We start from the raw sequence: 25,490 nt of genomic DNA, 5'->3' as shown, positions 1-25,490 counted from the left end.
CTCTCGGGCCGCGCTCCACCTACCGGAATCCTCCCTGCTCCTCAGGCTCCTCCCCCCGCTCCCGGGGCGGCTCTCCGCGGAGGCCTCGGCGGCTGGCCCCGCCCACTCAGGGATCGGCGCCTGCGCACAAGAGACTCATTGTGTGACGCCTGCGAATCCGCTGCGCGTCCTACTCTCTAGTGGGTCTTTCTGTCCAAGTCCGCCCAGACAGAGACGAGCAATGTCTTTAAGGGGTCGCCATTCCGCTCATTATTCCCAAAGGCACACATAAACGGTGGTTTCCTTATTGAACTCAAGCAGAAAAAATTGCAGAGGGAAGAGAGGAAACCTCGTGCGCGGGGCTGCCTTCCACTTCCCCGTAGCCTAGCAACCGTTTCCAAGGCAACCACGCCGTCAACTAACGCTAAGCAACCCCAAAGAGAATTAGAAGGGCTATTTTATTTTCGTCCCAAGAGAGGACTGCTAAGAAGAGGTCAAAGGGAAATTAGGCAAAAGAGAGAAACTTTAGTTCCGTGAGAAGAGTAGGAAAAGGAAAGGGGAACAGTGAAGAGACACAGATATTGGGATAGTGAGGAAAAAAGTTGAGTATTTTTAAGGAGTCGTTTTGGTGGCCATGGATACAACTTGCTTTTCTGAGAGCATTTATAACCTCATACCCAGTGACTGGAAGGAGCCTCCCCACCGTCCTAGGTATGTGGGTAAGCAAAGATTATCACTTGAAATTAGAATAGGAAATAATTATGCCATTTCGGGATTAACTAAGCATCATATAACGTTGAAAATATGTATTTTTTTTTTGTCTCAGTGAAGTAGACTTGAATGTCAGCTTCTTAAAGAAGTGATTGCAAAATCTAGGTATTTATCATCTCCCAATTCACAGAGAGGACCGCCCAGTGCTGTCAGAGGGCCATTTTATTACGTTAGCTGCCTGTTAATACAGTATGTAATTGTTTTCTAATTTATCTAATTGTTCATACATGATGTGGCATACAAAATAGCGTGAAATCTCTTGTTGCTGTTGAAAAGGGAAAATCACAGTTTTATTATTCTGTGTTAGGATACTTGTTATGTGATTTCAGGAGTTCATTGTTTTATTTCTGACTACACTACCGCTCCCTCCCCAAAGGGATAGTAGTTATTTATTTCGGAGATGATAGTCAAATGTAAATTTGTGTTTCTGAGGCTCAGTTGTAGGTGAAACAAAATAGATTAGCTTCTAAAGTCTCTTTCAAATCTGATAGTGGGATAGAAGGAAGAGGAGATGGGTGGAGACCCCAAAATACGTAATTGAGTTTAAAATTTTGTGTAGGTGTTAGGACCCCTTAAACTCCCCTCATTTCAAAAAGCTAACCCTACTGAAATAAACCAAAAAGCTAACCCCCAAGTAAATATCTCAGTCACTCACTTGTGTAGGGGCTTAGAATTTATGTAATCCATGGGGAGAATGGAAGATAACCAGTGCAGAAAATCTTATTCCTCCTAGTACTTGAAATATGTGCTGTTTTTTTTTTTTAATCCTTTCTTCTGCTGCTGATGCAAGTCAAAACCACACTGAAAAGAGTACCAGGCTAAAAAGTAGGCTCTGAAACTAATTGGTTTGGGAATCATGAATAAATTTTCATTTGTTTTCTGATGTGTAAAACAAACTAAATGACTCAGCTAATCTTTTAGATTCCTTTCAGATCTAATGGTCAATTATTTTTACTAGTAATTACTTGGGGTACATAACATCAACAAGTGGGAAAATCCTTCCATTTTAAGCCCAAGTGTCTAATTTTAACAAGAGCAGTACCCATATTATTTTCCATTAGCTTCTCAAAATCTAGTTGAGAATGGAAAGAGGAATGTAAAGTAAGATGTGATGGAATTGCAGAATTTATGAGTATTCTAATTAACTCTTGCTGAATGAATTTATGCTCAGAAATTCCTGTAACCTTTCTGTAACCACTGGTAGATTGTATTTTTTATTGAGTACTGAATTTGAATGGTAAGATATTTTATTAGATAGGCGTTTTGTTACTGGTAAATTAAAAAGATGCACACCTTTATGGCACCTAAGTATTTTTTCAAGAAATTTTATAGGAACAATCTTTATTAATTTGGCAAGCAATAACTGAGCCCCTAATATGTATAACATTGCCCTTGGGGAATATTCTTGGGGAATTTTGGAAGTGACAGCACAAACTCCTTGGTTGATTCTGAAGGAATAAGTAGAGAAAAGGACCTCGTGGTGAAGGGGAGAGAAGGCATCCAAATGTAGTGCCAAAGAACTCTCTCTGTTAGGGTGAGAAGACAACAATCTACATTGTCTGCAACAACCCTGAGGGGGTTTTAATTTGACAAGATGTCATGCAAGCAAACTAGTAATACATAAAAACAGAGTGTATTAACACATTTAACAAATTCCTCTCACCACACTAACTTGCTCTGACCCAATCCCTTTACTAATAGTGAGAATTAATCATAAGAAAGAAATATATTAACCTCCGAGGCTTATTTGCATTACTGAGTTATAAATTCAGCTTCAAGAAAACTCACTGCAGTTCTGTGCAAGACCAGCAAGATGACCGTCCAACTTTCACAAAGAGGTCTATTCCTCAACAACTGACTGCGTTGTGAAATTCCCATAGTTCAGAAGTTCCAGTCTCCTTGGGACACTACAATATAAACTTTAACATGTTGACTAACAATAAAACCATTTATTATTGGAAGTCCTACTGAGAGATGCAAGTAACTAAATGAGAACATAGAAAATGGATACATGGAACCAAAGTGGGGTGAAGGGCATCCTCTTGCAGGTTGAACTTAATGATCTGGGACTCAAGATATGACAGTGTTAAAGTCAGTGAGAAGCCATGAATCCGTTTTCAAAATTTCAGTTGCTCATGATGCATGAGGTGGTTTCCGAGATGTTCACCAAATATGTCACCCTTCCATTGATGGCTCCGGTTAGTTAACATCACCAATCATTCTGTCTTTTCCTTTTGTTTAAGGTAATATTCCAGGTATGTACTGAATAGGCCATGGACCATTATACCTTTCATTACAGCGCAATACTTTTATTAATGCACTTATTAGCATTTTGACATTCATATTCTCCCATTGCCTCACATTGAAATTCCCTCATAAATTATGGCTAAGGTCATCTGTCCCATCGTATAATTAATGTAACTGATTGTTTTTTATCTAAATTCATTGTTATCTATGGAGATAGTTTTGAACTTTGAATCTTTCATATACTGTCTCAAACATCCCTCCCAGCTTTGTGACATTTGCAAATCTAATGTCTTTTATATCTCCATCTGTCATTAAGTAGGACAAATACTTTGCACTTCAGTAGGCTACTAGACACCTTTTTCTAGGCTGACAGCAATACTGTTTTTAAGAGTTCAGTCAGTCATCCATATGCATCCATTAATCAATTCATAGTTATCTACCTTATAAGTAAGGATAAGAGGCTTTGCTAACATAAAGTTGTGTATTATTATGTCTAAGGTAGTTGCCTGATTCATGAGTCAAATAATCTGTAAAAAATATGATGTTCATTTCAATGACCTGAAACCCCAAATGGCTCATTTAATCATTACTTCTCTACAAGCTTTCAGATGATTTCCAAAATTGACATCAGGCTCACCCTTGTGGAATTTCTGGATGCATGCTTTTTAAAAATGGGAATATTTACAGTCTAACTACCCATTAGTTGGCTGGGGTTTTTTAAGGCTTTCCGGCTTTCATTGGTGTTATCTATGGTATGTAGTCAGAATTTCATTTTCAGAGGTTCTCATCCTTCTTGGACTACCTTTTATTTTATTCAATTTCCATTCTGTTAAATCTATATCTTCTGAGGCTTTGTAACATCTCTTTGTTTAAAGTCCAGTTATGTATCTAACTTTGCTAAGCAATCTTGACTATTATGAAATCTTAGATGACAGGGTCATTTTCTCCTGAGGGTCTTACCTACTTTGCTGATATTCTGTAGCTAATAATTAAGTTGGGGAAAGCAGTAGTCCCTTAAAATTAATTTATATTCAAAGAATGTAAAAAAAATATTCTAAAGTTTTTGTTTTCAGTATGTTTTCAATTTTATGTTAAAATTCCCATTGTTCCAATATATGGTCTTGGAGTTTTATAACAGTGTTAGAAATTGCTATTCAGATTTTAATTTGGCTGTCTAGTCTCAGCAGACTTTCATAATAATAACACTTCTCTTCCTCTCTTGTAAAGAAAAGAAAGTAAATTTTACAACTACTAATATGGGAAGAGATCATCATATTAAGTTTTTAAAATCAAGTTATATTTCATACATAAATAAAAATATAGAAAATGTATTTGGAAAATGGATTGAGGAGATAGAGGAAAACTATATTTTTATTCATTTTTAAAAGTTGAGTTGTGATTGGCATATACTGCTATATTAGTTTCATATTTTCTTATTTTTATAATTTGGAAAAGTAAAAAATTATTCCTATAGAATAAAATTTATTGTTTTGTATAACAAATGGGTAAGCTTTCAGCTCACAAAATAATGTATTGAATCACAAGATTTTGAAAATTAAAAAGAAGTAAGCATATACACACTTTTTTCTTACCACAGGGAAAGTTATTTTATTAATCAAGGGATATTTACCAGGTCCAACTTGCATATGAAATTTAAGGCACAAGGTTGGATTGAACATTATTTTTGAAAGTATCTAATAAACTCAGTTTAGACCATAATTAATCCCTAGACATTGAGTTCAAGATTAAGGAAAGGCCCCTAAAAGCAAGAAACAATTCAAAGTTTCTTCAAACAAATTTATCCGTATAAGAAGAGGATACAAGCTGTTAAAAGTGATATAGCTAAACTTCTTCCAATCAAGGATGGAATTTACCTGTCACCTTAAACAACTAAAACGCCAGGGAAAAAAAAGTGTAAAACAATAGTTTTCAGAAAATGGACAAGAGACAGCACACACCAGTCATTCCTGGGAGAAAGAAACAAGCTTTAGGATTGCCCCAACACTCTTCCTAGAAAGTTTCTAGACCAAAATCCAGGGAAAAGGAATTTAAAGAAAACCCATCAGTTCTCTGAGTTAAAGAAGACAGAATTCAGAGTCTGGAGAGGTTAAGGCATGTAGAATTCACAACACAGAGACACAGTACCAGAGAGAAGAGAATTGGAGAGAAAGAAAATTAGAGAGAGTGTATGCTATGGAAATATGCAAGAGGATTTTTCTGAAGTTGTTGGTTGACAGTACATGTATATGATGAAACTACTGAGGCCACATAAATAACCAACAGAAGTCAGTAGATCCAGATAAAGTTCAAATTTCCACCAGCCGGAGTGGAAACACCTCTTAAGACACAGGGCATTGAGCAGTGCACTCAAAAGTATATTGCCTCAGTAATGGGGCCAAATTAGAACTAGACTCAAAGCTCTTCTGGATCCAGAAATATAATGCATAACCAATAGAAAAATCAGTCAATACAAACAGACAAAGAAATCACATCAATGAGAGATTTGATAGACCAGAGCATTAAAACTATTTTAAATATTCTTCATGTATTCAAAAAACGTAAAGGAAAACATGAGTAAGATACAAAGAAATGGAAAGGTTAAAAAAAGATTTAAAAAAGAAAGACCAAAATCTAACTTCTGGACATAAAGGATATCACTGGGTGGGATTAACAGTAGCTAAAACACTGAAGAAAATATTGTTGAATTTGAAGACATCGTAATAAAACAATACAAAATGAAAGAAAAAAATTGAAAAGGAAAATAGTCAATCAGTGCATTGTAGACAACATCAAGCAGCCTAACATAACTATAATTAGAATTGCAGAAGGAGAGGAGAGAGATGGGTAAACAGGAAAAGTATTTGAATAACAGCCAAAATTTTGACAAATTTAATGAAGCTTCCAAATACAAGAACAATGAGTTCCAAGCAGAAAGAAGAAAAAGAAGGAGGAGGAAGAGAAGAAAACCACACCAAGGGACATTACAATCAAATTTCTTAAAACCAGTAATAATAAAAAAAAAAAAAAAAAAAAAAAACGTAAGAGCAGCCAAAGGAAAAAGAAACATCACATACAGAAGAAGAAAGAGCAAATATCTCAAAGAATGGAAAAACACTGTTGCCATAGAGCAAAGGATTGCTGAAGTGATTTTAATAGGAAATAGAGTAGATTTTAGAGTACAGAGTTTATTTTTTTATTTTTATCTTTTTTAAGATTTCATTCATGAGAGACACAGAGAGAGAGAGAGAGAGAGAGAGAGAGAGAGAGGCAGAGACACAGGAGGCAGAGGCAGAAGGAGAAGCAGGCTCTATACAGGGAGCCTGAGGCAGGACTCGATTCCAGGTCTCCAGGATCACACCCTAGGCTGAAGGAAGATGCTTAACTGTTGAGCCACCCAGGTGTCTCTATACAGAGTTTTAAAAGGGATAAAGAGCATTACTTTATAATGATGAAGTGGTCAGTTCAAGAATATATGAAAATTTGGGGTGCCTGGATGGCTCATTCGATTAAGTATCTACATTAGGCTCAGATCATGATCCCCAGGGTCCTGAGATCAAGCCCCACATCGGCCTCCTTGCTCAGTGGGGAGCCTGCTTCTCCTTCTCCCTCTGCTCCCCCTGCTTGTGCTCTCTCTCTGTTAAATAAATAAAATTTTAGAAAAATGTATTTTATTTAAATTCAATTTGCCAACATTAAATACATTAAAATCTTTAAAAAGAAGATATGATAATTTTAAATGTTATGAACCTTCAGACAGCTTCAAAATATATGAAACAACACTTGATAGAACTAAAAGAAGAAATGAACAAATCCACAATTGTAGACAGAGATTTCATCATCTTTCCATAATTAATAGAACATTTGAAAACACTACCAGTCTTACCTAATCGATATTTGTAGAATATTCCAGCCAGGAACATCCAAGTACACTTTCTTGAGTGTTTAGAGAGCAATTACCAAGATAGTCCATACTTTGTGCCATTGTACAAGTGTCAGAAAGTTTAAGAGAATTGAAATTGTACAAAATATATTCTCTAACCATAGTAGAAATTAATTAGAAACCAGAAAGACACCTGGAAAATCCCCAAATATTTGGGAACCAAACAAAGCACATGTGAAGAAGCTCTTCAGTCGAAGAAGAGGTCAAAAAAGAATTAAAAAGATATTTTGAGCTGAATGAAAGATTTGTGGGATGCAGCCATAAAAGCAGCTCTTGGAATTCTACAGTTTTAAATACTTCTGTTAGAAAACTATTTGGTTAAAGTCAAATACCTGCACCTTAAGAAACTAAAACAAAAAGGGCAAAGTAAGCCAGAATAAGGAGAAATAATAAAGTGTGGAAATCATTGAAATGGAAAACATGTGAACATTAGAGAAACACAATGACAAGATCAATGAAGTAAACACCTAGCTAAACTGATCAGCAGAGAGAGAGAGGACACAAGTCACCAATATTAGGAGTGAGAGAAGTGACATCACTCTTGATGCCACACATGTTAACAAAGAAATACTATAATCTTTACCCTGGCACCTCTTTCTGAGGGCAAAGCTTCCATCAAGGGTGTTTGATAGGAGCTCAGATAATTACACTTTACATCTATCTCTGAATGAATATAGGCTTATATGTATTTAAAATGTATGCATTTCTTTTTTTTTTAAGTTTTTATTTTATTAATGAGAGACACAAACAGAGAGAGAGGGAGAGAGGCAGAGACACAGGCAGAGGGAGAAGCAGGCTCCATGCAGGGAGCCCGACTCGGGATTTGATCCCGGGTCTCCAGGATCAGGCCCTGGGCTGAAGGCAGCACTAAACTGCTGAGCCACCTGGGCTGCCCAAAATGTATGCATTTCTTAACTTGAAATCACTTTTACTGGAAATACAAATGTTACAACTTTTTTTTTTAATTTTAGGTACATATCTATTTTTAAGACGTCTATAAAAGACAACATGCAAAAACATAAAATGGCAATGAAGTCTATGGGACCACCAAAAGTTGAAGTACCTTCTCCAAAGGATTTCCTGAAGAAACATTCAAAGGAAAAAACTCTACCACCCAGTAGGTTTTAACATTTTTTTTAAATATTAAAAGTGCTAACAGATCATTTAACTAGAATTATCTTACTGCCAATGAATGTTAAATATTCACAAGTGATGTTTTCCTCATTTTTAAGAGAATCTGAAATTCTAGGAGAAAGTAGAAGTAGAGAATGCAGTGGCAAAAGAAAGTGGAGAATGCTAAGTTGTCTCCCAAATAGGCTTTCCCTGTGATGGTGCAAGCATCTGAACTACCATCTTGGACTATCCAATAAAGCCCCACCTCCAGTACCACATGCTTCACCATCTTTGTCCATAGCCATGCAATTTCAGTAAAAATAGCAATGATAAGAAGTGTCCTAAGCCCCAGTAAGAAGAGTACCTGGCACCTAAACTCTGTCTGGTCTTTTCTGCAAGAGATGAGAATCAGAACTATTAAAACTGGTTGAAGCAACTATCCGGCATGGGCTTTAAGCCTCCCAGATCTCTAAGACCGTTAGGACAGTAAATGAGTCAGGTGTAATGGAGGGGCCTTCGTGAATGAGTGGGAGACAAAGCCAGCTTCTTTCTTTCTTTCTTTCTTTCTTTCTTTCTTTCTTTCTTTCTTTCTTTCTTTCTTTCTTTCTTTCTTTATGATAGTCATACAGAGAGAGAGAGAGACAGGCAAAGACACAGGCAGAGGGAGAAGCAGGCTCCATGCACTGGGAGCTCAACGTGGGATTCGATCCCGGGTCTCCAGGATCACACCCTGGGCCAAAAAACTGCTGCGCCACCCAGGGATCCCCAAAGCCAGCTTCTTCAGCATACTGTGTGTGGTCACACAGGGCCTCATGCTTAAAAGCTTGGTTTAATGCACTGCTTTTGCCACCTTGAAATTCTTAATTTTTGATCAAGGAGCTCCATGTTGTCATGGAGGCCTTGCAAATCATGTAATCAATCATAGTCATAGAGTATATAGATATTAGGAAGAAAGTTATCTGGAAAATGGACAGGTATGTATGCATGGAAACAGATTCTTCCTATCCCTGAATGTGTCTTTCCTGATGTTTTAGGACAATAGAGAGAGGAAAATTAGTCTTGCTCTTTTGAAAAGTTAGTTTTTTTATGTTACCTGGCATCAGGGAAATAATGCAACATCTCAAATCCAGCTAGGGTATACCTTTTGACAAAGGTGAAAGTACCAGATTGAACACCAATAAAAAATAAATTTATTATTAAAAACAAACAAACAAACAAACAAACAAAGGTGAAAGTACTTCTCCCCGTGGCCGTATTTTATATCCTACAATCCTCTCTCATACCCATAATGCCATGACAAAGGCTGAGGATATTATCAGGAAAGATGGAAAAAGCAAATCTAAAACTATGACATTCATGCATAAATTCATGTCTTTCAAAAGTCTCTTTTGGATCTTTCTCAAGGGGAGTTTTGGTATTTTGTGACCCCCAATCACTTGAGAACACTGGAAAATCTTAAAATGGAATTAGTCTGTTTTAATGATATTATTTAACCTCTCATGTATCTTCTCTAGATTTAAGCAAGTTATATAACTACCAAGCTAAATAAATAAATCCTAAATATCAAATAAGGGAAGAAGTCTATCTCTCCCCTTATAACAAGACAAAACAAACACATAATTATATTGACCTATGAATAATCAAGAAGGTTGGGGTGTTGTGAGAGTTCAGTCCAATGAGTTAAAGGTAATATAGACCAAGGCTGCTTCCTGGCTCTTTTTGCATGTTCTGTCATTTTGAATACAATAGTTTTGAAGGCAATAATTTGCTAGACACACTGAACAATACCTAACAGGTGCATGAACATTTATGTAAATTCAATTGTTAGAACATCTGCATGACTACAAGGCTATGTTGACATTGCCATTTTGATATAACCTTAAGAAAACAAACCATTTGGTGTTTAGATTTATAATTATGACTAACAATGATTTGTAAAAAGATCCTCATCCCATTTTGCAAGCCTCACCCACTGCCAACCCCTGCCCCTAGGATGAGAGAAAAGATCATGTTTAAATAGGTATAACATAAGAGAAAGATGGGCCAGCTCTAGGCACCATCCAGTGGACAACCACAACCAACAAAGGGTTATAAGTTATTCTATTTACTCATCTAAGAATAAATTATCAGCCTTTCTAAAGTGTTTCCTCATTTTCTAAGAATTCATTTTTACCTCATATATATTTCTAAAGCTACAGATTTCCTTATAGTTACATTTGCATGCACTTTCAATTTATAATTAAACATGGCCTCTTTCACAAATAGTTCAAGCAAGTTTTTACATTATATTCTACGTATTAAATTTTATTTTTTCTTTCCCCACTATAATGTAAACTCCATGAGAACAGGGACTTTGTCTCTTGTTCACTACTGTATCTGCAGTTCCTAGAGCATTAGCTGGGGAGATAGTATTTGCTTAACAAAAACATATTGCATGAATTAATGAATAAATAAATATCCAAAAACTCCTTTATATTTCTGGGTGTGCAGAACTAATAGAAGTATTGGCTTACTAGAGCTGCCATAACAAAGTATCACAGACCCAGTTGCTTAAACAGAAGTGTATTTGGCACTGGTGTTAGGGCTTCAACATATGAATATTGAGAGAGACACAGTTTGGCCCATAGCAAGAGATTAATCCAATCCTTAAACGTTTAATAATAAGTATCTTTTTTCCTGCTAATAAAAGTTACACAAACTCATAAAAAGTTCAAGCAGTACAGAATTGAATAAAATCAAAGTATCTAGTAATTGTGTGGGGCTAAGATTTGAGTAAGGTTTTGTGAAGATGCAGGCTATTTTTTTTTTAAGATTTATTTATTTATTCAGAGAGAGAGAAAGAGAGGCAGAGAAAGAAGCCATGCAGGAAGCCTGACGTGGGACTTGATCACACCCTGGGCCAAAGGCAGGCACCAAACCGCTGCACCACCAGGGCTGCCCAAGATTCAGGCTATTGCCTTTAGTTCTTGAAAATAGAATGTAATTATTTTACATTTTAGCATTCTGACAAACCATTTTGATGTAGCTATATAAAAATAGATGAGTCAGAAAGGTTAAGTTGAAGAGGTTGTGTAAAAATGGCCAGTTTCATCTGCTGCTGATGAAGAGAATGTGGTAGAGAGAAATAAGATAAATTCTGGATAGTAGGAATTTCAGGAAGTGAGATGCAACCAGGGAGGAGTGAATTGGAAACTTCAACTGTGTTTGTGTAATTTTTATTCATTAAGCTGCATGTTAGATACATAGCTACTCTATGATCTTCATACCTTATAATAACAAGAGTTCTACTGAAAAAAGTCCATAATTCTTGGACTTTTATCAAGTTTGACCTACTGGTGACTTTATAGTAACTTTCCTCTGAAGAAATAATTCTTAGTAATATTGCTAGTACTCAGAAAAGAGTTTCAATATTTCTTTGAATTTTTTTCAGTGGAAAAGCTGAACATTTGTTGTTGATATCTTTATAAGAAAATATTTTCACGATAGCTAGTAAAAATATGTTAATTAGCTAGCAAATGATTTGGGGTGCTTTCTTTCTTCTCTTAGATTGGTATACTGTTCTTCAACATATTAATTATGTTGTGCTTGATTTTTGGGATTTATGATTACTGATTTTTCTCCCAAATATTTGAATATATTATTAATAAAACTCTAACATACTAGTGGTAAAATATCTAGATATTATAAATAGTACTGAATAGCAGTGTTTATCATTTAATATTAACAAGGAAATGTTGTATTTAACAGAAAAAATGTTTGATCGGAATGAGCCCAGAAAACCTCCTGTGCCACTGAGGACTGATCATCCAGTCATGGGAATACAGAGTGAAAAAAATTTTGTAAACACAAATGCAGCCGATGTCATTATGGGAGTGGCTAAAAAGCCTAAACCAATTTATGTTGACAAAAGAACTGGAGACAAGCATGATCTTGAAACCTCAGGACTAGTTCCAAAATACATCAATAAAAAGGTAGCCTTGTGGTATATTAATGAGACCTAAAATGCAAATAATTTAAGTATGGTGTTCATAATGATTGTCCATATTATTATTAATAGAGTTCTCACTGGGCAAATTATCTAGATTGCCAATTCTCATTCCTCTCCAATTTGTGTTTGGTCCAAATCTAATGTGATGAAGTTATGGAGAATTTGGAATGAATAACACCATGTAGTCCAATAAGGGGGAAAGCTTTAATTGTTTCCCTTAATTTCAATTATTAATATGTTTCACAATTTCAACAAACATTCTCTAAAAGATGTTAATTTTTAGTGTGGTGGAAATTTCATGAATAGCGTGGTCATTACAATGAGTCATTACTAAGAAATAACTTTGGGACACCTGGGTGGCTCAGCGGTTGAGCATCTGCCTTCAGCTCAAGGTGTGATCCTGGAGACCCGGGATCGAGTCCCACATTGGGCTCCCCGCATGGAGTCTGCTTCTCTCTCTGCTGTGTCTCTGCTTCTCTCTGTGTGTCTTTCATGAATAAATAAATAAAATCTTAAAAAAAAAAAAAGAAGGAAAGAAAGAACCTTTCAGAAAGGTCCTAAGATTTAGTCATCAGGTAGCAGTAACTTGGAATGAGGAAAAATGAAGATGAAAATAATTTTAGAGCCATCCATCCTATCAATGTAGTGTAAATAATTCAGATTACAATTTCAACTTGAATGTATTCAGAGTAAAGCAGACCTTGAAAGTACTGTACAATAATCGTCCTTTGGGGGCCTTCCTCTATATCTGAAAAAATGCTTATCAGGTTAGCATACAATTTCAATGTTTAAAATTACAGGAGCTTTAGTTTGTTTAAATATAGAAGATATTTAAAATTTAAAAAGCTTAAAAAATAAAAATAAAATTTAAAAAGCTTACAAAAATACCTTAGAGAAAACCTATTTTACTTTGTATACTTAGAGAGTGCAAAATTGCTTGGAATACACGTAAAATATGAGTGTAAAACCTAAAGAATAATAATACATAATAATAAGTTGTGGCAAAAAAGAAAGGAACTGCAAAAGGAAGAAAGGAAAGAAGAGGAAAAATAGTCATGTATGAGGGGTTTGCATTGAGGTAGTCCAGTGATATACCAAGATGAATCCAATGCCTGTTTTTTTTTTTTCCAATGCCTGTTTAAAATCAAAATGAGAACCTCAAGGCTGTTGTCAGAGTACCACACTTATTCTCTTAGAAACTCTTGTCACTCAATAAGCTGAGACAAGTTTGGAAGACCTTAACAGGTATCTAGGGTTGGCAGCACATGATGATAAAGTTATTCCAGGCTTCTCGGAATGTGTCCTCCTGTGCCCTGAAGGCTGTTCATAGCCCTTGTCCCATAGGGGGTGGAATAACAGAAATTTCACTCTTCTGGCTGGCTCTTTAAAGCAACTTCCAATCCATTATTTCTCCACTGTGATGCAAAAACCCTTCTCCTTTGCCAGTTATGGGTTATGCTACCAAGTGCCCACACTGTGCCCCTCCTTCTGGCTGCCTTCTGCATAAGCTATCCACTTCAATATATTCTCTGCCCTGAACAGAAAATTGAGCATTCGTCATGGAGACAGAAAAATATTAAGTTAATCTCCCTGTGCTTGTTTACCAAGCCATGCAAACGCTCTGTACATATTACATTCTTGGTGTTGCTGGCGAGGCATTCAGTGTTCATGAAGGACTTTCTCAACTTACTCTCCACTGATTGGGGTTAAGTTTTTAAAATCTATTAATGGTAAGTGAGATAGCAAGTCTTTAAAGGGCAATGCCATTTTTTTAAAAAAGTGTTTTCATTACAAGTAAAATATGATATGCCCATTTGTGCCACAGGAAACCATCTGTGAAAACAAACTGAAGCACTGATGATTGCCTGAGGTCTACAGCGCTGGTAGTAAGATAGCGTTTCAAATTCTGCCTCTGCCACTTAACTCTGTGATTTTTCACACATTATATTTATCACAGGGTTGTAGTGAGGATTAAATGATATAAAATCTATCAAGCACTTGACAAAATATCTGAGACCTAATAAAAGTTCAATAGAGAGGGATATTATTAATTATTAATGTCAATAGTCTGTATTAGCCCTCAGTGATCCAACACGGGGATCACTGCACTGAAGCTTTCACCCATTTGTAAGATAGTTCTTTTTCCTAAAATGTATTACGTTATTCCCTTTATTAAACAGAGTATACCAAATATAATTTAACAATTTGTGATGACTCAGAATCATCATTATGAGTTTCAGTAACTACTGAGCTATAGCGACGTTTTGCCCTCAGTGTTTCCTGAAATGAATTGGACTGTTTACCACTGCACTAACTTACCAGAATACTGTGCTCTTAGAATTTATTTGTAGAGTGTTTTGCAACTTGCCAGGACATGTTTATAGCTAGGATATCTATCCTTTTTTTAGCCAGGATGGGTTAAGTTATGCTTTGGTAACAGATAACCCCCAATTTTAGTAGCTAAAAGCAACTAAGTTTTATTGTTTGTTTATTCTCCATGTCCATTAAGGGTTGGAAGCTCTGCTTCTTGTCCTCATTCCAGGACCCAGGCCACCTAAAACATTTCCTATCATTATATTAGACAGAAAAAGAACATGGCAAGTCATCCATAAATTCTTGAGGTTTCTACCCAAAAGGGACAGAGGTCACTTTCTCTCTCCTTGGGCAAGTCAGATCACATGATCACATCTTACTTATTTCAAGAGAATCAGGAAAGTGTTATCCTATCAACTGCCTAGAAGGAGAAGAACCAGAATATTTATGGATAATTTAAATGACTATCATACCTCTTAACAGCTGCTTCCTCAGAGTTTTTCACTGGACCTCCTTATTTATCTAAAGTAGATCCTATTTCTTTCTTTCCCCTTACTATTCTTTGTTTCAGTTTGGAGCACTTATACATATATTATTTTATACTCTATTTTTGATAAGTTTCTCCCACCATAGAATGCACATCTATAAGGACAAAAACTTCGCCCTTCTTACTTATAGTATACCTGGCATCAAGTAAATTCTCAATGTTTTGAAAATTAAACAAGGAGTAGTTCTGTTACTGTACATAGTGATATCATAGTTGATCTGAAAGAATCACAGCAGATTGTTTCACTGTCAGTCTTTGCAAGTAACCCAGGTGCCTTAAAAATGGATTTTGTATTCCAAAAACAACCTACGGGTTCCAGGTCAATTTTCACTTAAAGTAGACGAGCTTCATGTATTTGTTTCTTACAATGCTTTGGAAGAATTTATCTCCTTTTATTTAACAAGATCTTTTTTTTTTTTTTTTTTTTTGCAAAAGAGACCTTAAGATACTTAGGATATGTAAAGGTAAAAGCTGAAGCACCTAAAAGAAATGAAGAAAAGCTAACTCTTAGAGGTAAAGCAAGGACAGTCATTAGCTAGGAACAGGTGCTGGAAACATTCAGAAGAGAACAAACAAGCAGCCACAGTAACATTTCAGTTTTAAAAGATGAGAATCAACTAGTTCCCAATAGTAAAAGAAAAAAAAAAAAAACATTGAATTTTGTCAATTTGCCATATTTTGAGCCGAGGCTTTAAATTGGTAACATTTCTTTTTCTCCTTGTCATTAGTTGATATGTACACATGCTAAGATTGCATTCAGGATATTGATTTTTTTTTCTGAAAAATCCTTATAAGGATTATGGTGTCACACCTGAATATATATGTAAGCGAAATGAGGAAGTAAAGAAAGCCCAAGAAGAATATGATAATTATATCCAGGAAAACCTTCGGAAAGCAGCTATGAAAAGGCTCTCTGATGAAGAAAGGGAGGCGGTTCTTCAGGTAAGTATTCTATAATTTATATTCATATGTAGCTCTTTAGAACATCTCTGAAAGAACAGCCCATCATCAATGATTATGAAAGCCTGTACCTTGTCTTTGAAATCAGAACACTCTCTTTGGGTTATGGCAACGTTCACAGTACAGCACATTGACTATTTGAGGAGAGCAAAAGTTGTAATCAGGAATTCTTGAGGGACGCCTGGGTGGCTTAGGGGTCCAGCGCCTTTGGCTCAGGTCGTGATCCTGAGGTCGTGATCCTGGGATTCCGGATCGAGTCCCCCATCGGGCCCCCTGCAGGAAGTCTGCTTTTCCCTCTGCCTGTGTCTCTGCCTCTCTCTCTCACTCTGTGTCTCTCATGAATAAGTAAATAAATCTCTTTAAAAAAAAGGAATTATTGAATAATATTTTGTTTCCAAGTTTGTGAGCTTTGTTTTTTTCCTGGGGGTAGTTAGTGCTGTAAAGAAGCCCACCTTCTCCTTTGTGAACATGTGTAAGGAAAGCAAAAAGGCATTTTTATTTCATTGTCATGTTCCTGAATTTTTCAAAAACAATACCCATAAAATAGATATTTTTCACTAGATGGAGCTCTAGAATAATTGAAACTGTTCCGAGACCAACTTTTCTTTCTTTCCTATAAACCAAATGTCCAAATTTTAAAATATCCAAGTGTTAGGAGTTTTTAAAATATATTTTCCTTATTTTGAGTTAAATAGGCCTAAAGATATATGACCTTAGGTGTTTAATGTAAGACTTTTACCCGAATATTAGGGGATGTGAGCAGGGTTGCTCTGTCATCATCTTTAGAGAGTATTTATTAAGCACCTAACTGTACTTTTCTATAATCATGCTATATCTTACAGAGGTAAAAATGGTACTTTATTCTTGTTTTGTTATTTTAAAAGATTTCTACCAAGTCATTTCTAGTGACCTTTTAAAAAAACAGAAAATTTTTTCCACATTAACTTCTGTTGAAAATGTATTTGTATGCTGTTATAAATTCTTAACATTTATCAATGTCATAATCATTAGTAAACATTTACTATATTCCTCTTTTGCAAAGACTATCATGCTAAGCCTCAAGAATATTAAAAAGGGCATAAAATAAGATTCTACTGTAGACAATGTTGTAATATAATGAATGTAAGGTAATAAGTATAGATGTACATATGTAGATATAAGTGTGTGTGTGTGTGTGTGTGTGTGTGTGTAGAGACTGTAAGTTTTATCAGGTGCTAAGACAGAGTATCCACTGAATGATGTAGGTACGTGTTGTTAGCGGGGCTCTACACTGCACAGTAAGAGTACTCCAGACAGCAGAAGAGGCCTAAGGACAAGGACTGTGTCTTTTTGTTGAAAGAAGTCTCCCTCATATCTAACCCAGTGCCCATTATAAACACAGATGTTTATATGTGTGTGCTGGACAGAAGAAAGGAAGAAGGCTGGTATACATGGAGGTGGGACTTTGGATGTCATTTTCAGAGAGTACTGGGTTTTGGTCCATTCTCTCTCTCCTCCCTCTTCCTGTTTCTTCCTCTTTCTTTCCCTCCTCCCACTTTATCTCTCTACAGTTTAGATTCTACCATTTTTAAAAAGTACATGCTTTTGTGAAAGCCAGGTTTTTATATCTAACCAATGCTGAAAAACAGGGAAAGACACCTGGATAGATCATCCAGACAGAAAATCAATAAGGAGACCTCGGCTTTAAACAACACTTTAGACCAGATGGACTTGACAGATATATATAGAAAATTCCATCCCAAAACACCAGAATACACATTCTTCTCAAGTGTACACAGAACATTCTCCAGGATAGATCATATGTGAAGCCACAAAACAAGTCTCAATAAATTTAAGAAGATTGAAATCATATCAAGCATCTTTTCCAAACATAATGGCACAAAACTAGAAACCAATTACAAGAAGAAAACTAGAAAACTCACAAACATATGAAGATTAAACAATATTCTGATTAACAACTAATGCATCAATGAAGAAATAAAAGGAGAAAAAATACTTTAGGTGGCTCAGTTGGTTAAGTGTCCAACTCTTGGTTTTGGCTCGATCTCAGAGTTGTGGGATCAAGCCCTGTATCAGGCTCTGCACTTAGATTCTCTTTCTCCCTCTCCCTTTGCCCCTCCTCCCACTCATGCTAAATAAATAAATAAATAAGATTGTTTAAAAAAATATTTTCAGACAAATGAAAATAAAAATGCAACCAAAATCTATGGGATGACAGTCTAAGAGGGAATTTTATAACAATAAAAATCTCAAGTAAACCATCTAACTTTATACCTAAGGGAACTAGAAAAAGAACAAAAGAAGCCCAAGGTTCTAGAAGAAAGGAAACAATAAAGATTAGAGTGGAAATAGATGAAAAAGAAACTAAAAAGACTAGAAAAGATCAATGAAACTAAGAGCTGCTTCTCTAAAAAGATAAACCAATTTAACCTTTAGCTAGACTCACTAAGAAAAAAAGAGAGGGCTTAAATAAATAAAATCAGAAATGAAAGAGAAAAAGTTACAACTGATGCTACAGGAATACAAATTATCATAAAAAACTACTATGAACAGTTCTATGCCAACATTTTGGACAACCTAGAAGAAATGGACGAATTCCTAGAAACACACAATCTTCCAAGGCTGAATCATGAAGAAGTAGAAAATCTGCATAGACCAAGTACTGTGAGTAGATTTAATCAGTAATCAGAAAACCTCCAACAAATAAAACTTCAGGGCCAGATGGCTTCACTGATGAATTCTACCAAACATTCAAAGATTTAAACATCTATCCTCCTAAAATTCTTCCAAAAAATTGAAGATGAAGGAATGCTTCCAAACTCATTTTACAAGGCCTGAATTACCCTGATACCAAAACCAGACAAGGACACTGTATACACTCAAAATTCATAGGCCAATATCCCTGTTGAACATACATACAAAAATCCTCAACAAAATATTAGCAAGCCAATTTCAATGTTTCATATGTACATTAAACATATCATTTACCATGATCAAGTGGGATTTATTCCATGGATAAAAAGATAGTTATGGATATTTCCATAAGTCAATCAACATGATATACCATAGTAATAAAATGAATTAAAAACCATATGATAATCTCAATAGATGCAGCAAAGGCATTTGATAAAATTCAATATCAGTTTAATGATAAAAACTCTCAACAAAGTGGATATAGATGGAATGTGTTTAAACACAATAAATGCTGTTTATGACAAGCCCACAGCTACCATCATGCTGAAGAGCGAAAAACTGAGAACTTTTCCTTAAGATCAGGGACAAGACAAGGATATTCACTCTCACCGCTTTCATTCAACATAGTATTGCAAGTCCTAGACAAGGCAATTAGGCAGGAAAAACAAATAAAAGCCATCCAAATTGGAAAAGAATTAAAACTCACTATTTGTGGATGATATGATTTTATATATAAAGACTCCACCAAACATCTCTTAGAACTAGTAAACAAATTTAGTAAAGTTGCATGGCACAAAATCAATACAAAAAAACCTGTCATGTTTTTATACATTAACAACTATCAGAAACAGAAATTAAGAAAATAATTCCACTTGCAAGTGCAACAAAACGAATAAAATACCTGGGAATAAATCTATCCAAGGAGGTGAAAAATCTGTGCACAGGAAACTTATAAAACATTGATGAAAGAAATTGAAGAAGGCAAACTAAATTCAAAGATGTTTCATGTTCATGGATTGAAAGAATTAATAATGTTAAAGTGTACGCATAACTCAAAGCAATCTACAGATTCAATGCAATCTGTAGATTCAATGCCTATCAAAATTTCAATGGCATTTTTCACAGAAATGGAATAAACTTGTATAGCGCCACAAAAAAAAAAAAAATCCCAAATAGTTAAAGCAGTCTTGAGGAAGAAGAACAAAGTTGAACGCATCACACTCCCTGATTTCAGACTACATTACTAAGATACAGTAATTAAAAAAACAGTGTGGTAATGGCATAAAAACAGACACATAGATCAGAGGAAGAATAAAGAACCCAGAAATAAACCCATGCATATATGGTCAATTAATTTACGGCAAAAGAGACAAGAATATACAATGAGAAAAGAACACTCTTTTCAAAAAGGGTGTTGGAAAACTGGACAACCACATGCAAAAGAATGAAACTGGACCATTATCTTACACCATATGCAAAAAATTAACTCAAGATTGATTAAAGACTTGAATGTAAAACCTGAAATCATAAAGCTGCTAGAAGAGGTGGTAAACTCCTTGATATCAGTCTTGGCAATAGTTTTTTTGGATCTGACTCTAAAGGCAAGCACAACAAAAACAAAAATGAACAGCAGGGGAAACCATCAACAAAATTAAAAGGCAACATCCTGAATGGGAGAAGATATTTGCAAATCATGTACCTGATAAGCAGTTAATATCCAAAATATATAAATAACTCATGCAATGCAATAACCACCACCACCACAAAACACCCTCAAACAATCCAATTAAAAAATGGGCAGAGGATCTGAGTAGATATTTTCCCAAAGAAGACAGCCAGATGGCCAAATGGCACATGAAAAGAAGTTCAGCATCACTAATTGGGACAGTGCAAATTAAAAACCACAATGAAACATCACCTCATACCTGTCAGAATGTCTATTATCAAAAAGACAATAAATAACAAGTGTTGGTGATGATGTAGAGAAAAGGGTGGGAATGTAAATTGATGCAGCCACTGCAGAAAACAGTATGGAATGTCTTCAAAAATTAAAAATAGAACTACCAATTGATCCAGTGATTTCCACTTCTGGGTATTTATCTAGATGAAAAACACTAATTTGAAATGATATATGCCTCCCTCTGTTCACTGCAGCATTATTTACAGTAGCCAAGATATGGAAGCAGCCTAAGTGCCTATCGATGTATGAATGGATAAGGAAGATGTGGCATATATATCTGTGTGTGTGTGTGTGTGTGTGTCTGTGTGTGTGTGTGTTATACTAAGTGAAATAAGTCACACAGAAAGACATCCTATATGATTTTACTTGTAAGTGGAATCTGAAAAACAAACAAAACAAAATAAAAAGCATAAACACAGAGACCAGAGTGGTGATTGCCAGAAGGAAATGAGGTTGGGGAGTAGATGAAATGGGTTAAGGAAATCAAGAGATACAAATTTCCATTTATAAAAATAAGTCTGGAGATGTATGCTCTGGTGACTGTAGTTGTAATATTGTATCATATATTTGAAAGTTGCTAAAAAGATAAAATTTGAAAGTGTTCATCACAAGAAAAAAATATTTTGTAACTTTGTACAGTGATATGGTAACTAGACTCACGCTGATTATTTCACAATGTATACAAATATCAAATCATTATGTTATGTATATGAAACTGATAGAATGTTATATTTAAAAAAAAAGAAGAAGAAGAGAGGAAGAACTTCCCTCAGAAGGAAAAGGCCCTTCTGTCCCATGTCTTTTTGGCTATAGTGGATAAGCAGTCCTTGGTTTCCTAATATGGTCACTGCAGAGTTTGAAAGGACAATAGCAGACCCTTCCTTATATGCCTTATTAGCCAGGAAATATAGCTGCCATGGTAACAAAGCCACCAGCTATGCTCCTGAGAAGCCCTGAATCATGTTTCCCTCCCTGGTTAAGAGTTGCACACATCACTATGACAATATAGTTGTATGTTCCTGAGTAGGCCACATTCTGCTCATTCTTCATAAAATAATTGTCTCATTATACCTGGAGGATCATGTAGTCTAACGATTCCACACTTCTCATTTTACATATGAGGATATAAAATGCAAGTTTATTAAGTTTTGTTCATTTATCGATTCATTCACTTGAACAGGCTCTGTATCCAGTCCAGGGGATAATGTTGTGAGCAAGACAAATGCAGTCTTTACTGTCAGTGAAACCAGAGTTTGGTTTACATTTGCCCTTGGTCGCAGAATTATCTAGTAGCTAAAAAAGGACTAAAACCCCACATTGGCCAATTCCTATGCCAGTGCTTTCCCACTACATTGTACACAGGTGCAATGGAAGTAACAAAAGGAAGCTCAGAGATCCAGCAAGAAATGCAGGCACCATCAGCCAGGATTCTGAAGGGTATTTAAGAAGGAACTATTTACAGAAGTAAAGCAGGGCCAAGGGAACCAACAAAAAACAATGAAGCACCTCAGGTCTAAGGACAGTGGGAATCCATCACCACCCTAGGCTCGAGGGGCAGAGGCAAGAAATAGTGTTACCAGAGCCTGGTAAGATCTGGAGCCTAGAAGAGAGGCCACTGAGCAGTGTTGCAGTTACAGACAGGTGAGCCAGAACTAGTGTCCAGGAAATGTCAAGGGAGAGGAAGAAGAAATGCCCCAACCTCTCTCTGCCCCCACCAGTGCTGAACTCTGTGGCTAGAGGGCAACGGAACTGGGGGATGATGTGAGGAGCCAACCTACAAGGATGAACCCCTGCCGCCACGCCACAACACCCTGGCCCTGGTCCCAGGGCAGGACAAAAAGGCAGAGAATGGATGAGGGTATGGTGGATACAGAAGGAGCATGGAACTAAGGCACTTCTTACTTATTTTATGACTGCTTCTCCCTTATTTGAAGCTTTTACCAAACTAAGAATAAAAAAAAAAAATGAAATGAAAAGCTAATTTTTAAAAAAAAGGAAAATGACTATTCCTGTAATGAATAAAAGATTTTTTTAGCTAAAATAACAAAAATCAGTCTTAAAAACAGCAGAGAGGCTATTTCAATATAATATATTGGTTACATTTAGTTCCCATTCCTGCCTGTTGACTTTGATCCAAACATTTTTGTACACATTGGAAGATAAAGCAAACTATCCTTTAAAAGATAAAGGCTCCAGTGAAAGAGTGTAGCTGCTGTGACCACAAGTAATGTGGAAATATCACTCAAGTAGCTATGAAAAACCTTTGATATTTGAAAGTATATAAATGCATAGATTTCCTCTCTGCAGTAGGCACCCCTGTGGAGCACTGTGGAAACATATTTTTCATTTCATAATGAAAGGCTATGAAAAAAGAATTCTTCTGAGGACATCTTTTTGGAATACATTTCATACACTATTAAGAACTGTGTTGACCCATCCTCCTCTTTTCAAAATGTAACCTGGGTATTTTCCCTGTCTTATCCTTTCCTTAAATCTTTCCTCTAGTCTCACTCAATAAGAGTTCAAACTCTGTTCCCCTTTGCCCCAGCCAACCTAGTATATACAGTGTGCCCTATCCCTATCATAATTTTTACCTAGGCATAGGAATAAACCACTGAAATTTTATTATCTTCCAGAAGTTTCTACTAGGTAAATTTGTACTATGAGGGCTTATTAGAAAGGTGTTATTATATAAGACACTTCTAATCCTCTCTTACACCTCAATATATAGCCATGGATTTCAAGGACCATCTTTTCAAGGTAATATTTTAAATTCTACTTTCAGTTTGACTTCTTGTTTTTATGTAAAAGAAATGATTTGTGTACCCATAGTGAATAACAGGAAGTGTCAATTTTGCAAAAATTTCATTGCTTGAATTCAATTAGAGGTTTCAGCCCATTTTGTCAATGAGACCTCTAGTCACTGTGATAAGAAATGGGGAATAGGCAGATGAAAATAACCTTTATTGCTCCTTAGAGATCCCTAATTTTGAATTGGTCGGTTTCTGAGAATATAAAACATTAACTACATTACTGAATTAGCATGCGGGTTACATTTAATGACATCCCAGTCATTTCTGGTATACATTAATGAGAAGTATAGACCCCTTGACTCTATGAAGAGTTCTTTCTAATATATTGAAAAAATACACAAAGGATCATCTCTTGTTAAATTGAATTTTGGCATTTTGTGCAGTTCCATTTAGTCGAATATAAGCAAATATGCCGTGCAAGTCCAAATCAAGTCTTTTGATGAATGGGGATAGTGGTTCAAAATAAAATTCTAAATATAGAAACTAAAATTATTAAAGAAATAATTTCCTATTCAAAAACATGTCTCTCTTGGGGAGGGGGTGATAGTGGGGTGGGGGGGACATGGATTCTCAGTTGTTTTTACCAAAGCATTTGCCATGAGCTTAGTTTCACACTACTCGTAACTGCATATGCATATTTAATGGCAAAAACAACAGTAACGGTAACATTAAAAACAGCAAATAAATACTCCCTCTGGGAACTGAGCACACAATCGAGGACAGGATTTTGCCTCTGCACAATATTTTCTGTGCCTGGAGCCAAGTACTCGATACATACATAATCGTTTTGTAAAGTTATTTTCATCAGTTTCTTTTACCTATTTTACATTTTTCTTCACCAGGACACTATTTTTTTAACCATTTACATTGCTTTTGCCGTTACCTAATATTTATGGTTCTCATTACCATTTGCAGGGGCTGAAGAAGAACTGGGAAGAGGTGCATAAGGAGTTCCAGTCCCTCTCGGTATTCATCGATTCCATCCCAAAGAAGATCCGCAAGCAGAAGCTGGAAGAAGAGATGAAGCAGCTGGAGCATGACATCAGCATTATTGAAAAGCACAAAATTATTTATATTGCCAATAAGTAATAATAGATTTTTTAAAATATAGTCGTTTTAACATAGAGAGAAAAAAAATAAACCCTGGAAAGGATCAAAATAAAACTTTGCTTTTCAAAGAGGAAAATACTGTGAAGAGAATAAAAATAGTCTTTACCAAAATGCATAGGCAATGATTCAAGGGTCATCGAATTATTCTACTTACCTGAGAGAAAACTTGTTTTTTAACACAGCATTAGGTTTTCCACATATAAAGGAAAGTTGGATGTGGTGTGTTCCAGTCTGTAGTGTGATCCATTATTTTTACATACTTGTTTTGCATGAATATAAATTTCTGGGGGCTGAAGAATAAAGTCAGTACTCAGAACTTCAGATTCTGCACTGCATGATACAAAGAACACAACATTAAAAATGGATAAATATTTTGAATTGCACATAGTGGTGTATGCTTTCTTACTACTCCAGTGTTTTCTCCATGTTGCTTAATATTCCCACACGTTTAACGGCACGTACACTCTGATAGTGCATGTCATTTGCAGCTCTTCCCAACTGCAAATGCTTTCCATGTCCATAATCTGCCGAAAGGCTTACATTTGGAGGGAGAGGAATGAAGAAAGTAACATAAAATCAAGAAGACAACTTATAAAATGCATCGTGGAGGATGATGAAAGAGAAGAGCCTTCTTCTGGGCATACCATACCAACTTTTAAAAACTTTGCTAATCAAAATGCTTTATTCCATAATTCACTATGTGTGTTTCACTAAAATGGGCTGTTACTTTTCCTTTTTGGTCCTATGTATCTATTTTGTGAATTCTAAAGTTTCCACTTTTAAGGTTAGATTATCAAGCAATGAGTTTATGTGAGTAGAGCTGTCTTCAACTCAATGAGCATATAAGGAAAGTCTAAAAAGAAAATATCCTTGTGTGAAATTTTAAATTAGAGAAATTCAGTAAAACACAAAATATAAAATATCAGAGCAATAATATCTGCTGCTTACACTGATTTTTATGGACAATAAAAAATGGCATTTTAAAAAACTTTTTCACACAAACAGAACTTGAGAGCATTGTAGAAAAACTTTAAATAAAAATGGTTATATACAAA

The 25,490-nt window shown here is 35.6% G+C and overlaps 1 protein-coding gene across 2 annotated transcripts; it reads left to right on the top strand.

The window, feature by feature from the left end:
• The first annotated feature begins 181 nt into the window (after positions 1-181).
• Positions 182-25,490, top strand: ENKUR (enkurin, TRPC channel interacting protein). 2 transcript variants are annotated; one of them, XM_026013680.2, is made up of 5 exons: positions 182-690; positions 7,909-8,054; positions 11,798-12,021; positions 15,694-15,840; positions 24,241-25,490. In XM_026013680.2, the coding sequence occupies exons 1-5, from the start codon at positions 614-616 to the stop codon at positions 24,412-24,414; spliced, it is 768 nt and encodes a 255-aa protein (XP_025869465.1). In that variant the 5' UTR covers positions 182-613; the 3' UTR covers positions 24,415-25,490. The 2 variants fall into 2 exon arrangements, with proteins under 2 accessions (XP_025869465.1, XP_025869466.1); XM_026013681.2 differs by having other exon boundaries at positions 476-698; positions 24,241-24,818.

The sequence above is a fragment of the Vulpes vulpes genome, chromosome 2 (assembly GCF_048418805.1).
Source record: "Vulpes vulpes isolate BD-2025 chromosome 2, VulVul3, whole genome shotgun sequence".
In the NCBI taxonomy this organism is placed as follows: Eukaryota; Metazoa; Chordata; class Mammalia; order Carnivora; family Canidae; genus Vulpes; species Vulpes vulpes.
Note: the sequence above shows the minus strand (reverse complement) of the source record. Positions and strands in the feature narration are given on the sequence as shown.